The sequence below is a fragment of the Andrena cerasifolii genome, chromosome 14, assembly GCF_050908995.1.
Source record: "Andrena cerasifolii isolate SP2316 chromosome 14, iyAndCera1_principal, whole genome shotgun sequence".
NCBI lineage: Eukaryota > Metazoa > Arthropoda > Insecta > Hymenoptera > Andrenidae > Andrena > Andrena cerasifolii.
The window spans coordinates 11,185,751-11,201,209 of NC_135131.1; the positions used below are offsets into that span (position 1 = coordinate 11,185,751).

At 41.8% G+C, this 15,459-nt stretch overlaps 4 protein-coding genes across 10 annotated transcripts; 1 reads left to right on the plus strand and 3 right to left on the minus strand.

Moving 5' to 3' along the window:
* Positions 1-33: 33 nt before the first annotated feature.
* LOC143376332 (uncharacterized) lies at positions 34-2,640 on the minus strand. Its single transcript, XM_076826518.1, has 4 exons — positions 1,973-2,640; positions 1,484-1,745; positions 676-822; positions 34-587 (listed from the first exon to the last, which is right to left on the minus strand). The coding sequence occupies exons 1-4, from the start codon at positions 2,215-2,217 to the stop codon at positions 168-170; spliced, it is 1,074 nt and encodes a 357-aa protein (XP_076682633.1). The 5' UTR covers positions 2,218-2,640; the 3' UTR covers positions 34-167.
* Positions 2,641-3,060: 420 nt separating this feature from the next.
* LOC143376342 (5'-deoxynucleotidase HDDC2) lies at positions 3,061-5,656 on the minus strand. Of its 2 annotated transcripts, none has more exons than XM_076826549.1 (4): positions 5,451-5,656; positions 4,303-4,427; positions 4,046-4,214; positions 3,061-3,962 (listed from the first exon to the last, which is right to left on the minus strand). In XM_076826549.1, exons 1-4 carry the CDS (start codon positions 5,499-5,501, stop codon positions 3,729-3,731), a joined length of 579 nt encoding a protein of 192 aa, XP_076682664.1. In that variant the 5' UTR covers positions 5,502-5,656; the 3' UTR covers positions 3,061-3,728. The 2 variants fall into 2 exon arrangements, with proteins under 2 accessions (XP_076682664.1, XP_076682665.1); XM_076826550.1 differs by lacking the exon at positions 5,451-5,656 and adding an exon at positions 4,892-4,912.
* Positions 5,657-6,675: 1,019 nt separating this feature from the next.
* LOC143376336 (V-type proton ATPase catalytic subunit A) lies at positions 6,676-10,449 on the plus strand. Of its 4 annotated transcripts, none has more exons than XM_076826533.1 (12): positions 6,676-6,850; positions 7,496-7,610; positions 7,687-7,799; positions 7,875-8,240; positions 8,328-8,384; positions 8,482-8,576; positions 8,656-8,927; positions 9,056-9,239; positions 9,327-9,444; positions 9,531-9,811; positions 9,902-10,091; positions 10,168-10,449. In XM_076826533.1, exons 2-12 carry the CDS (start codon positions 7,529-7,531, stop codon positions 10,258-10,260), a joined length of 1,851 nt encoding a protein of 616 aa, XP_076682648.1. In that variant the 5' UTR covers positions 6,676-6,850; positions 7,496-7,528; the 3' UTR covers positions 10,261-10,449. The 4 variants fall into 4 exon arrangements, with proteins under 4 accessions (XP_076682648.1, XP_076682649.1, XP_076682651.1 ...); XM_076826534.1 differs by having other exon boundaries at positions 6,755-6,841; XM_076826536.1 differs by having other exon boundaries at positions 6,799-6,819.
* Positions 10,450-11,242: 793 nt separating this feature from the next.
* Positions 11,243-13,797, minus strand: LOC143376340 (upstream stimulatory factor 1). Of its 3 annotated transcripts, XM_076826544.1 has the most exons (6): positions 13,625-13,797; positions 13,493-13,558; positions 13,349-13,419; positions 12,980-13,260; positions 12,722-12,889; positions 11,243-12,635 (listed from the first exon to the last, which is right to left on the minus strand). In XM_076826544.1, the coding sequence occupies exons 1-6, from the start codon at positions 13,663-13,665 to the stop codon at positions 12,417-12,419; spliced, it is 846 nt and encodes a 281-aa protein (XP_076682659.1). In that variant the 5' UTR covers positions 13,666-13,797; the 3' UTR covers positions 11,243-12,416. The 3 variants fall into 3 exon arrangements, with proteins under 3 accessions (XP_076682659.1, XP_076682660.1, XP_076682661.1); XM_076826545.1 differs by lacking the exon at positions 13,493-13,558 and having other exon boundaries at positions 13,625-13,794; XM_076826546.1 differs by having other exon boundaries at positions 13,493-13,751.
* Positions 13,798-15,459: the final 1,662 nt, after the last annotated feature.

Here is a 15,459-nt window from a genome sequence, read left to right on the forward strand (position 1 = left end):
GTGTAGTATAATAGAAGTGGGCAATCCCCGATGCGTTGCTTGAACATCGAAAGACTCTAATACCTATGTATCTACAGTCAATACCGACCAGATATCTACCTACTATGCATACATATTAAGTAAGTAAAATGCGTGTCAAGTGCAAACTCAATCACTCCCATCGTTCATTAACTCTCTGTCATCGGTGATCCCTCGGAGATGTTCGATGAATTCTCGGGCAAGGAGATCGAGGCCATCGCCTTTGCGGACTGATGGCTCATGATAAGGCTCCGTTTTTTCTTGTTCACCAGCGACAGAACGTGGTCGCTGCTAACGATCAGCCCCCCGTTTTCTGAGATTAACTTTTTATTGGTCTCGATGTTAGCTGCGTCGGTGCCGCGGCAACAATCGTCTATCGTAGCCACCGCGTACCCCAATCGAAGCCCGTCCAAGCAAGTGGCCGCCACGCAAATGTCATAAGCAAGACCGCAAACGTACAGATGTATGGGACCAGGTTTACCCAAAAGCTTCTCCAGCTCCGTCACACCGTTTGAACAGCCCGTAAACACGGAGTAGGCCTCCGCATCCGGGTTCTGGCCCTTTCGTACCTGCAAGATAATAGGGGTACCTAATCAAACGTTTCAGCCAACACCGGGTCGCGCGAATCAAAGATTCAGGTAGAGATTGTACGTATACCTGTTCCGAACCCGGTGCGATCACAAGGTCTTGGTGCAACTGGCTTCCCCATGTGTTCATAAGGCAGTGTTTCGGCCACAGAGTCTGCTTTAAATAGGGCTTGGCGAATATCACATTGTCGAATGGCTTCGCATTCTCCTTTCTTACCTGCGAGCATTCCAAATCCTTCTTCAGGAGAACTGAGAAATTGGAAAGGAACGTCCCGAAAGGCTGTTACGCACGTGCGCGAGGCAAACAACTCCCCCCCAAACTGTTTAAATACTATAAAAGAGAAATCAGACGGCGCGTGGATCGGCAAACTTTCCGCGGGACTCGCCGAGCCCACGCGCCGTCTGATTTCGCCTGAAAAGCATCAGTTATTGCCCCTCGGAGTCCGCCCAGCCGAGGGGACCGCACGCCGCGCCGAGGCCGAGGGCGAGGGGTAGTTTGAAACGTAACAGGCCCGCCATAAATCCCTCAGGAAAAGTTTCAAGCTAAACACGTGGCGGAGAAAGCGGCGGGGACTTTATTTTTCCGCCAATAAAGGAAACCCTCGAAATCAATGAACCGCCTGTTGTTCTGTTTATGTTAGTAGCCACGCGCCCATCTTTTAAAAGTCTCTTGAGATTTTCCGGAATCCGGCTTTATCCCTTCTGATAATCTTTGTCAGATTTGCAAGTACAAAGGAATTATATGTATAATTCGGTTTAGAAGAATATTCTGTTCTCTGAACGTGTAACTTTCAAATGAAATAATTGTGTAAACACCTGTACATAATTTATTTCCTTTTCCTTTTAAATTTTTAAAAAGCTATTTTAAATATTCGTACCTTCGAGTCCGGATGCAGTTCTCGTAAGTGCAGATTTTCGTAAAAGCTGATGTGATTCTCGGGATGCCAGTCCTGCGAGTAAATGATTTTATCAAAGAGCCCTTCCTTTATCAGACGATTTATCGGCTCCACCACTTCCAATCCGTCCTGTTTGCATTTACAATTACGAAGCGCTAAGAATCCGTCGATAAAATCGTTTTGAACGTCCACGACTAACAGGATGTTTACAGGTCCGATGATTGTCCGCAACCAATTACAAAACCTGCCAATCAACCGCGGCGTTTAATTATAAAGATAGCGTGCATCAATGATACGAACGAAATTAATAAGAGGAATCATTTAAAATTACACTTCATAACGCGTTAGTTGGAAATCAACGTTGATTAATAATCATTATTATTGTGTAATGCATGGTCATCACATTTTTTGGTAGCACCGTCGCGCCGAAAAAAGTAAACGTTTCTCCTAACAACAGGCATGCGTACTCACGCTTTCCATTCATCTCCCTTCAAGATGCCATCGCGATCCTGGTCGAACAAACAGAAAACCTCCTCGATCCTCCATTCGTTTCGTTTAATCTCGTCCGGTGGAAAAAGTGTAGCGCAAATCACGCGAAAATTCGCATAATTTAACCTATTTTCCTCTCCAGGCAGCTGGAATTTAGCCAGGAACTTGTGGATGTACTGCCGTCCGTTTATGTCACAAGAATCGGTCAACAAGCCTCCTGTATCCATGCTGCACGTGGATCGTGTCGTAGAGATATTTTAAAACCAAACAATCAAACCGGCCGGCTTGCTATCTATTTCGCCTCACGATTTCAAATCTCCGACGAGTGCTCGGATTTTTCCACGATCGATATGCTATTTCACTGATTACGGCACTTGTTCTTGAAACGGCCGGCGAAAGCTTATTTTGCGAGATTGATTTTGGGCGATTGACGAAGCGTGCGTGACGCTGAAGCGTCGCTGCTCAACGGCGCGGATTGGATCGATCGCAACTTGCTCACACTCTTTTATCAGACGATTTTACGACCCGACCTCACTCCTTTTATACGACTACAGGTTTCCGTTCTCTCTTTTCATCCGTTTCCTGATGATGTGACCATTATTTCCATGCTATTTGAGGATACACGTGATAGGGCATATATATATATATATATGTACATATCTATACCATGTTTCTGTGCATATATGTATATGTATCAAGGATTACAATTCGAGGATTAGATTCGCCCCACCAACAAAACAACGGACCGATTCGAGTATATTGCGAAAACTCCTCTATTCACCTTTGCCGGTTGTGTAACTGCCGCTGATTCCTCCGTGTACATCCTCTTTATAAATAGGAGGCGTATAAGGAAGCCTTTAAATTAGGGAGTGTGTGCGTATATGTGTATGCCAATGATTACAGTCATACATACCTATATATGTCGTGTACGAGTACACGTATATTTGAGCAAACGTAAATGTTGGAGTCGAGTTCCCGTTGCCATCTCATTTCCATCGGGTTCTTCATCAATCTTACATTGTAAAGCTTTATTAGTGTATTCATAAATAGTTGACAAAACAATTAATAAGAATTTTTAAAAATCTCTTATTTATCGTAGAAGAAGTCAAATGTATTACAGACAAACTAAAAAAATACGTTTTGGGGTTTTTGCGTATATCACAATGATGTAGCCTGTAGACAGTATAGGCGTATTACAATCCTTCCTTAAATCCTTACGGATACATCCAAGAAAAAAAGTTTAATTAGCATCGTAGTTGGAATAAATTTCGTCTACGAATTCCTCTTCCGTCTCCGAAGAGGAACCGTATTGCCGTCCTTTAACGTACAGTTTTAAAAATACTCGAAAGGACAGTTGTCTTTATTCTCGTAAAAATGTAGGCACGTCGCAATTGTGAAACAGAGTTACCTACACAGGATGTGATGGCGATGGCGATAGCGATGGTAATGGTGGTACAGTTTGGAAAGAGGTAGATTTATCCCGAGGACCATCACCTTTTAAGAACGACACACCGGCAACCGAGCCATTAAACATTTCGATCGACTTTTCCAAATAATCAGCCTATCCGCTATTATATCATCATTACCGTCGCCTATTTCGTCGTATTTCTACGCAACAGTACTTATCGCTACAACTTATGTTACATAGGTTAAACTTTAGCGAACGAAATATATAAAAATTGAGCTAAATAACAATACACGCTTTTACATTAGATTTTATGACTTATAACTACTTGTCTTATTTAGAATTATTAGAGGATTTACGGCATAGGGCTTCTCTGGTTGCCGTTATCTCGGACGCCAGCTGGTTTATGAAGGGATGCCTGATTTTTCCATTGGTCGCAACAAAGAATTCCTCCAATACGCCAGGAACATTGTCCCTCTTTTCATACTCGTATGCCTGCATAATCAAGTCCAAACGGTCCAGATCCTTCACATACTTGGCTTCGGGAGACTCTTGTTTCTCGTATTCCTGTAGGCAAACAGCCAAAAGTATATTTTAATGCGGAGGAGCTTTCGATATCGATACAGTAATTCCACAATAGTAACACATACCCGAAACATTTCTAAAATCATAGGTCCCTTGTCGCCCAAAAGTTTGCAAATGTCCTCCATAGCTGCATCCTCTCGTTTATGCTTCACGTCGACTGGAACGCCGCAATGCGGTGTTATGTCTCCTACGATGCATTCTGCTAAGTCGTGTATTAACGCCATCTGCATAATTCTGTGGTACAAACATGGAATAAATTTTATCAATGGAGCCCAATGGTCGCGAATCTGAAACAAACGATAATAATGATACCATTTCATACTTGACTTTGTCTAAATTTTCTTTGTTGTCCACGAGCAAAGAGAGCACAGCCATCCTGTACATGTGACCCGCGATTGTTTCTGGTTCCTGAATGTTTCTAATGACCCATCCTGTTCTCTTCATGTGCTAAAATCAAACATAAAGTCAACATTTCAGAATACTATACTATAACTAAGTAGTACATTTTTTACTTGGATTTTCAAGTAGAAGAATCATCAACTACCCTACTATAGAACAGCCTGTTACCATGGCAATGTAGAAGATAACATGCTCGGAAATGTTCAAACCACTAATATACATATACCTAGAGTAAAGTGACCAGACATCCCGCATTGAAAAGTGTCCTGGATTGGACATGAAATCTTTTACATTTTCGCAGTGGCATAAAGTTACTGTTTCCTCTACTTTTTTTTGTTGTGAAAAAAGAAATATTTTTAATTTCGTTTCAATGTATCAGTTTATAATCACAAGTATGTATTTATAAATATATTGTAAATGCTTTAATAAACTACGGAAAAGATCTCCTCACACATTTTTTTTGTTTGCTTGCTTATCCCGCATTGGAACAGAAAATATCTGGTCACTTTAACCTAGAGTGATTCACGTATCATCCGACGACAGAATGGTCATTGTTGTGTGGCTCGAGGAATTAATTCTAATCTCTATTTATTTTATTGCGTACTATCGCTAGTATTGACAAAGAACTGCGTTCACGCTCTTAATCACACTTCCGCATTTTCTGTCAATCATAATTAATCAGAGTTGCGTATAAATCCTTCGCTGTACGATTAACGCGCGATTTGAGAGGCACATGGTCCATTGCAAGATTTTGAACGGGTTGAACGGGTCGCGCTCGCAGTTGATCAAGAGAAAGTCATCGATGCAAACACTGTAATATCGCGCGTATTTTTCGCGCGAACGTTAAGAAATTTTCATAAATCATTACATAACAAATGTACTATATACGATGTAGTGACTAGTACATTAACTGCACAAAATCATGCTCATTGCATCTGATTAGGAATGCCAAAAGTGTACGCTTGGCATATACATAGGATGTCCGCACGCGCCCACAGAAATCATGGATTTATATTTGTCACGCTGTGTTGTCCTCGCAGTACCTGTGCATCTCCAATCATATCCGCTCACCTTTAATCGCCCGATTAACTCCATAAATTCCTGTAGGTTCTTTATGTCCATCGTGCAAAAGTACTTATTCGTGAAACGCAGTTGAACGCAGTGAAACAGGGATGCAACTAAAAACTGAACTCAACCGAACGATGCTTTTTCGAGCACTAGCGAGCACTCCCGAGCCCAACCAACTCCCAACACTCGAATGGCTCGAGCTTCGGAAGTAAAGATACAAGTCAATAAGTATATGCATAGGCCTGCCACCCCTGCCACCCCTGCGTACCTCCGTGCGTTCACCACCAACACAGGACGAATGTTCACTAATGCATAAATAGGTTACATAACTGTTTTTCTGTGTAAGTGAATGCGTTTAGCAAATCCATAGATCTAAGAATACATAGATGGCTCGTTCTAGGGTTCCTCGTGAGTCTGTGGTGGGGGGAAGATTATAAGGGGGTGCCCTTTTTGTCGCGACCACGTACGGGTAGAATACCTAGTCGATAGAAGAGTTCTTTTATCTTTGAATGTTCTTGAAAACTGCGAGCTTGACAAGTATTTCCTACTGATTATAGCGTTCGTTGCGATACATTTATCCCACAGTTTCTTCTAGTAGTATGTGAAAGACGATAAGGATCTCTACTTTAGAAAATTTGTTTATTTAATCGGTTAATAATCACGCTGACGTAGAAACGGTAGAAACTTGGGCGCGGTTTCGTCGTACAGGAAGCATTCGCAAAATACTTTCGCTTGCAGAGTTCGTTCTATTTTTACCAATTTTTCTGACCAAAAAAATGCTCGACAAGGCAAAAACATGTATATAGTTTACAGTAATTATAGCGTAATAAAGTTCTAATTTTAACTAGCTCCCATCAGTTGGTATGTATGCAAGTACATACATATACATACCTACTACAATTGCAGTCGCGCGTGGTCGCGCGTGTCATACGTATGTATGTACAAATATATCGATATACATATAACGATCGTTCACGTGCACTTTCTGAAACTTTAAACCTTCATCTTCTTAAAGCAAACTTGGCGGCAATTGGTATGTTGGAACGCAATACCTATACCAGGCCACTTTTATTGGCTTTTTAATTAGAAGCGCGAAATATAATATCAGTATCTAAAAGAATTCAATCCTAGAGCAAGATCGCAGGATGCAATAATAATATAATGAATCGTCGCTCGCCGTGCTCTGGTGGCCAAGATCGAGAAGTTTGGTCGCTGTACCGCGTACTTGTAAATCGTTCTTTAGTCGCGTAAAAGACCGAGAAATGAGAATTGAAAACGAGCACATCGCCCAGTCAGCTGACCTGTCTTGTGATAGCAGCCAGGCAGCCAGGCAGCCAGGCTCGACTCTGAAGCTTGACTCGCTTGTTGTAGGGTGGGTTTTACTTCGATACGTTGTACGTCTCGTAAGTTTTTTCACTGTCACTTATTTCGTCAATCGTATATTAGCGGCGCGCCCGATTATAACGATCCCGTCCTATATAGAGGCAGCGCGACGGTTTTCGCGAAAAGGCTGGCGCCTGTAGTATCGATCGTGCCAGTTTGAATGCGCCATCGTTTTCCGATCGGCAGCAAAATTTTGGGCGTTTTACTCGCTCTCCACGGTGACACGGGACCGTCGTTTTCTAGCTAGAGCAGAACTCGCGGCGAACGAATTAAGCTGCTCCGCAAGAACGATCGATGGAATGAGAATATTTCGTTCCGGAATCGATCTCCTCTTCACCGAGCAGACGTCTCGCGGGCTTAAAGAGGGCTACGCCTACTTTTTAAATGAGCTGCTCACGTGAATTTTAGCTGACTGAATGGATGCGCTAGTAGATATCCATCTCAGAATTTCCTTAAAGAGCTCGTAAGAATCTTCTTTTCAACCGGTTTGCACGCGATCACTAGTTTTTTCGATCCTCCTTTCGTTATATTTTTCACATTTATTTGCATTTTTTTGAAATGCACGATCCATTCGGATGTCAGTCCAACTTGATCCCGTGATTCTTTTTCGTATTAATTCCTCAGTGTTTCCTACCTACATCCTAAATGATGGAAAATACTTTCAGCTGTTGATTGATTCAAGCGAATAAAGATTGAAAATGACGAGCCAAGGGTTATCAAAAATTAGCCAAGAGGAGAGGGAGAGCAAGTTTGGATACGTGTACGCCGTATCTGGTCCTGGTCGGTATATCTATCATCGTTTACTTAATAATTTTCTCCTCCGTAGCATTACTGATTTGTCTGTCTGTTTGGTCAGTTGTCACTGCCGAGAAGATGTCTGGCTCGGCTATGTACGAACTGGTCAGAGTAGGATATTACGAATTGGTAGGAGAAATTATTCGTTTGGAAGGTGACATGGCCACTATTCAGGTATTTAAAATTTTTCACACACATTTATAGCGATTATATACGTGTTTTAAGAATTAATATGTATTCGTTGCGTAGGTATACGAGGAGACTAGCGGCGTGACTGTAGGAGACCCTGTGCTGCGTACCGGGAAACCATTATCCGTAGAGCTTGGACCTGGTATCCTCGGCAGTATTTTCGATGGTATTCAGAGACCATTGAAGGATATCAACGAACTTACCAGCTCCATTTATATCCCGAAGGGTATCAATGTGCCAGCTCTGTCGAGAACCGCGGTGTGGGAATTCAATCCGTTGAACATAAAGAATGGCAGTCACATCACCGGCGGAGATCTGTTTGGCGTTGTTTATGAGAACACATTAGTGAAGCATAAAATGATTTTGCCTCCAAAAAGCAAAGGAACTGTAACATACGTAGCTCCTACTGGCAATTATACAGTTAACGTAAGCAGTTAACGTACACCTTCGCTCAAGTAGTACTTGAAAATGTAGTAAGATCATGATTAAGTAGTCAAGTTATGTGTTTTGTAGGACATCGTCTTGGAAACAGAGTTCGATGGTGACACACACAAGTATAGTATGCTTCAGGTAAACTTGTTTCTCGTATTTTTGTGATTAAACGGGTAAATTCGTATGTTTGCATGATTTTACCAACAGTGATTCGTTACAATATGTACGCATGTAGGTATGGCCAGTGCGTCAACCTCGCCCAGTCACCGAAAAATTACCAGCTAATCATCCTTTACTCACCGGTCAAAGAGTCTTGGACTCGCTTTTCCCGTAAGAATTTCCACTCCTTTATTAGGGGGCTCTATTGATATTGACCAGCAGTGTATCTCGAATATGTGTTTTATCGTAGATGTGTCCAAGGTGGAACGACGGCGATTCCAGGTGCCTTCGGTTGTGGTAAAACTGTAATTTCGCAAGCTTTGTCCAAGTACTCTAACTCTGATGTAATCGTTTACGTCGGCTGCGGAGAGCGCGGTAACGAGATGTCCGAAGTATTGCGCGACTTCCCTGAACTAACTGTGGAAATCGACGGTGTTACCGAGTCTATCATGAAACGTACAGCTTTGGTCGCTAATACATCCAACATGCCCGTGGCTGCTCGCGAAGCGTCCATTTACACTGGTACGTGTCGCGAGTACATAATAATGAATTCTTACGCGAAAATAACAATCTCCACGATCAAGTACTCCTTTGTACTTGATAATTTCTTGAGAGAAGATTTTATTATACGCTTTTCTATTGCGTTTCAGGTATTACTCTATCAGAGTACTTCAGAGATATGGGTTACAACGTTTCCATGATGGCTGACTCAACGTCTCGTTGGGCCGAGGCGCTACGCGAGATCTCCGGTCGATTGGCTGAAATGCCTGCTGATTCTGGCTACCCTGCCTATCTTGGAGCACGTTTGGCTAGCTTCTACGAACGCGCAGGAAGGTGATTCGCAATCTTCGCTGTGCTGCTTTGCATTATTCTCCAAGTTTAAGTAATCACCGTGCTAATGCGAAACATATTACATTTCAGAGTGAAATGTTTGGGCAATCCCGATCGCGAAGGTTCCGTTAGTATAGTAGGTGCCGTATCACCACCGGGAGGTGACTTCTCTGATCCCGTTACCAGTGCCACCCTTGGTATCGTGCAGGTATCGTCATAATCAATATCGATATTTATATATTATGTATATCCTCCTTTGAAAAGGCCTCGCTTTCATTTTATCCAATTCTTTAGGTGTTCTGGGGTCTCGACAAGAAGCTCGCGCAGCGCAAACACTTCCCGTCCATCAACTGGCTTATATCGTACAGTAAATATCTGCGGGCCCTGGACGATTTCTATGACAAGAACTTTGCCGAGTTCGTCCCCCTGAGAACGAAAGTGAAAGAAATTCTGCAAGAAGAGGAAGACTTGTCGGAGATCGTGCAGCTAGTTGGTAAAGCTTCGCTCGCTGAAACGGACAAGATTACATTGGAAGTTGCGAAACTTCTCAAAGACGACTTCCTACAACAGAACAGGTATGTACTACTTATACATGTGTAAGAAGGTTGCTCTTGAAACATCAACGCGCTCGCCACCTCTTACTATTGCTTCGTACTTTTACACAGCTACTCGCCGTACGATCGTTTCTGCCCGTTCTACAAAACTGTGGGAATGCTGCGAAACATGATCGCCTTTTACGATATGGCAAGGCACGCCGTCGAGTCTACCGCGCAATCCGACAATAAAATAACGTGGAACGTTATAAGGGATAGCATGGGGAACATCCTCTACCAACTGAGTTCCATGAAGTTCAAGGTATGTGAATAGTGTCCAACTGTGTTGTTCGCGTGCTATACTTCCACACAAGTTTATTACTCTGTATTTGTGTCAGGACCCGGTGAAAGACGGCGAAGCGAAGATCAGAGCCGATTTCGATCAGTTGCACGAAGACATGCAGCAGGCATATAGAAATCTAGAGGATTAATTCTCAGAGGCAACATACACATATATAATTTCTCTACGCGACGTTCTCAGAACCTTATGCTGGTCATTTAAGGATGTCCTGGATCTACCGGAGAGACGCGTAACAGGCATTCGTGATCGCGTATCGCACACTGAATATAGTTACACGAGTTTCGATACTTGCGAAAGTATGCAAAAAGAAAGAAAATAACATGTATATAAAATCGATCGCATATAACTACACGTGTATTAACTAACTGTATATGTATATGTAATATGGAAAGAGCCGTGCGTAATGATGGAAACAATAAAGTAGGACGTCCTTAAATGCATTTCCAGCTTATAAAAAGAATATATACCTATTAAGCGCTATAACGAGTTACTTGTAATCTTTGAATAAAAATTAATGTATACGTTAGCTCGAATCGACGAGGGCGCCTGAAAAAATCAAGCTTCCTGGTCTATTTTACTCGGCGCGAGTCGGAAGATTTGGACAGAGATTTTGTATGTTAGGTGGTGTAAAATGAGAGGCAGAGGCGGCATCGTAGAAGGCTCTCCATTAATCCGTAAATTGTAATGACGAATGTGCTTGATATTTTGTTGCGTCATTGGATCAGTTGGTGGCTCTTTACAACGTATGGAACTTTATCAATTACAAAGTATTATAAACATTGTATTATAGTGTATTGTGTAAACGTGTTGAACGCAAACGTTACATGAAATATAGATGTGTTATTTTAAACGTTAAATCGTTGGAAAATGGTTCGAAAGTTTAAAAAAAAATGTCAAAATATTAAAGCTGTTAAGATGCAGGGTCTTTGATTATCGTTGAGAGAAAAAAAAACAATGGAAAGCAGGTATGAATTGAAATGCATTGCAAACAGTGTTCCAGTAACTTCGACATTTCCATAATTGTATCATATGTAAAAACGAATAAAGACTATGCATAGAGAAAGAGAATCCAAAGACTTTTACTCGGATTTAAATGACAATAAACATCGGGCTTCGGTAAATTTCATTTTAATAATAATATTATTATATAACAATAACCTCGCGGTATATACATCAACGATATATTACAAACCATTATTTAATTTTCAATGATTCTGACGCATTTTTGTACGGCACTCGGAAACTTGGTTTGAAAAAAATATTGTTTATTGCTATATGCGTACATATATGCATATGCACGCATACGTGTATATGCATAACATGTGTGTATGTGCGCGCGCGCGCACACATCCGCACGTGTACGATTAAATCCTATTTTACATTCTCAGTCCCTAGTCGATTTCACCAAGTACCTACTCTACTACGCTTGTGAAAACAGTATTAAAAATAAAAAATATTCAACGAGCTCTGTAAAGATTCAGTGCCGTCGTGTCTCACGTCTCGAATTTTTATCGTTCGCGTTACAACGAAACAGCATCCTTCCTCATCATCCCCGCAGCTTTTAAATAAACTCGGTCCGCATAGTTTAAAATGTAGGTACATCCAAAGATCCCAAAACCCATGCTCGATATTCACAGCCTTGGCTCGTTCGCGTATACACGAGGTAGTCCGATCCAATGCACACGCATGTACAGAAATAATATACATTTTTTTTTCCAATAGGTCCTACGAGGAATAGCCCAAACTCCAACGATGTTACAATATTATCGACCGCTAGGAAATCGCGCGAAACTGAATTTCCAATGGCATGAAATTGCACTTGAGACCGACCAGCGATCGATCGATCGATCGATCGATCGCACAAAATGTGGCCGCGGGAACGAAATTTAGACATTATTGCAACATAATGCTCGCGCGCATAAAATGAAAACTTGGATTTTGCGTCAAAGGCAGAGTGTAATCCTTTTAGGCATAAAACGGATTATGCTATGCTTTTCCTTTGCGTCATTAAAATATTGAGCGAGAGAGAGAGAGAGAGAGGGAGAGAGAGAGAGAGAGAGAGAGAGATAAAACTATGTACAGGCATGATAACTGGAAATGCAGTTACGAGCATACCATTAGGACCGTGCTATGTACTTCAAAAGTATATAAATTTCAAATACGGCCGAACTTGATGTGATTCCCGGTGAAAAGAAACTTATAAGAGTAAATACTTCCTCTGACCACAATCAGCTTACATATCCTAATATTTACAAAAAGAAGCACAGCATATGGACTAATGGCTCTTTAAGGACTCAAACGAACAACATCAACACTGGCTCCTGTGGAGGAGATCTGTGACCTAAGTTGAAGATTCTCGCGCTTCAACTGTGTAACGAGTTGCTTCAAGGCAGTTATCTCTTGTCGTAGCTTTTCGTTATCTCTTAAACACTGGCCCAGACCCAGATTAGCTGCTCGCAACTCACCTATATATTCACAGGCTTTGGCCAAAATTCCTCCTTTGCTCTGCACAGGAAATTAATAGATAATCTCCCTTATGTATAGATACTTTTCGTGTCTATAAAGTTTTACTGCAAATTTCAGTCCAATACCTGAGTTTCGTAGATGGTTTTGCTCTCACCACTGCTACCGCTCCCATTAGCGTTCACATTGGTATTGCATTCGGGAATAATCTTCCCCAACTTTGCGATCCAATTATTTATTTTGTCTCTTCTGCGTCGTTCGACTTCGTTATGCGTCGCTCTCCTTCTATCGTCTCTCTAAAATTCATTTTAAGCTAATTAAATACAAGCTTAAACCAAGGACAATAAGATTGTTCAAAGATGAACTATGAAGAAATTCCAACATACCTTCTTCAAGCCTGTAGCACAATTTCTCGGTGATTCTATTTGTAAGGTGGTGGTTCTAGGTACCAGTGATCTCGAAGTTTGCGCAGTGGTGAAAACATCGTTAGCATTTCCAATAACATAAAACTGGCCATTCAATGGGGATGTTAGGACCTGTACAGTGTTATTCCCTGGTTGAGTAACAGGTAACTCTATTTCATTGCCACCGGTAGTGCCGTTCACTTGGACCACTCTGTACGCAAGCGCCTCCTGATAGCGCATTCCATCTTCCCCCACAGTCTCTCCTACAAGGGATTGATAATTGCAAAATAATTTCTTATTCACTTATACGGAACAAGTGGCGCGCAGGTTTTGGACTCGCGCTGTTTTTACCTTCGCAGTCGACAATTTCCGCCTCTTCGATGACGATTCCCGTGCCGCCGTCATCCTTGGCGTTAACAGTGCTGTAAAATAAGCGCAGATACGTTGAGGAATGGATATGCAACGCGTCTATAGAGTTACGTCTATGCCTATTACTTCCACGACCGTTGTCCCAAGTCTTGTAAGTGCGCACTGTGCACTACGTGATGACCTTGAGGAGACCTCGAGCGAAACAGGAGGGATAGGTGTTCGCATTATCAGCCAGTCGATATTTAACATAAACACTACCTGACATCCTGCTGTTCGAGATGCTGCTCCAATATATCCATTTCTCTCTACCAAAAATGTTTGAATTTGTCAAAATTCACGTGAGCTGGTCACGGGACACGGCAACGAGGTCATGTGGTGCACAAGATGGCGATGCCTGACTCGAGCGCCACCTCTGTATTATTCGTATGCACGATTTTAACCGCGCCGCTGGTAGTGCTGGTCTGTGTTCTGTGTTGGTACACATACCGTCGACAAAGTATAGGCACAAACGAGGTATAGGATAGACCTATCAACCAATGCATTTTTCTGTCACTGGTTTGGGGGGTCCTAGAACCCCCTTATCATGTTTTGTGTCTCATGCAACGTTACCGGTGAAGCCTCGAAACAGATTGTAACGCTACGTGTGGTAGGAATTAGAATTCAAGAAGTGTAAAATTAGGTCATTCGAAACCCGCGATTTACAAATGATTCTGTTAGAGTAACAATTTAAAGATCGTTTTATAAACGTATTCCGTGCAACGACCGAGAAAGAAGGATCACAACAAAACAAGAGCACATACGCCTTTTAACTTTGCTGTCTTATTCGGGTTTATTTAACGCAAAAATTTATTTAACATAAAAATTTATATAAACAACAACATTATTTGTGGAAGACATGCTTTCACGATGTAACGTGAAATACAGTTTGGGTAGCGACACGAACATCCATAAGGTGATAGGTCTATCCTATACCTCGTCTGTGGTATAGGCACAGGCGAGGTATACCTGGTCTGTGGTATAGGATAGACCTATCTCACCTTATGGGACTCTGTGGGCGGTATTCTCAGTCGCTACTTATTCTTAAGCAAATGCTTGGCATCCTCTACTAACCTAGTAACTAGTAAAGGATGCCGCATGCTTAAGCATTTGCTTAAGAATAAGTAGCCACTTAGAATACCGCCCTGTGTCACCACCCAACTGTGTTACCGACCCATAACTCGAGGATTGAATTCAGCGGCCTCTGTGCACGAACAGCGTCCAACTCTGCAACTACTTTGAAATGTGTTGAAATGCGGAAGGGTGTGCGCGTGCTGTGTCTACATTAGAGTGGCTCATATTTTTGACTTTTGAATTTTCTTCGCGGCACCTCCCCCTCCCCCCCCCAAATAGTTCCAAATAATAACAGAAAAAATCTGTGTAAAGGTTGATCCCGATCGTATAACAGGTGAAAGGTGCTGTCTCTGGGCCCTTGGACATTATTCAACAGCTCACAAAGTCGGTTTTATATCATATCCTCCAAGTATAATAAATTTATTCCTCGGAAAATGACGTTACGAATGGAAATTTTTATTTCTTAACCACGAATAATTACACTCCTCCTCTTCATAAATATACCGTTGCCATTTTGGAAGGATGTTACGCCGTAAACAGTTGACAAATGTCGCGTAAAAGAAGGAAATAGCAACAGAACATTTATTATAGCATATAAGTAGGTTTTATTTTCTGTCACTTTGAGGAGGGGACCACGTAATAATCAAGCACATTCAGCCTGTTCATTTTCCCTAGCCTGGGCGGCCGCATGGAAGAGGTACCTTCCCTACCCTGCATTACCTAGTGGTATGTAGTTGGAACGATATTTTTGAGCCCGGTGTACAAGTACTTATGTAGTATACTACAAATATCGCTCATTTTTTAACCTGTTTCCCCAAAAATCGTAAATTTCGAGTTATGTCGTTGTTGCAGCAAATGAGCAATACCTACGTATAATAGAATAAAAATGATTAATGAAACTTCGACTAGAAAAAGCTTTTGCTCCGTAGAAAATCTTTATGCATGTAATTGATGTAATTAAATTAATTAAACGTAAGATATCG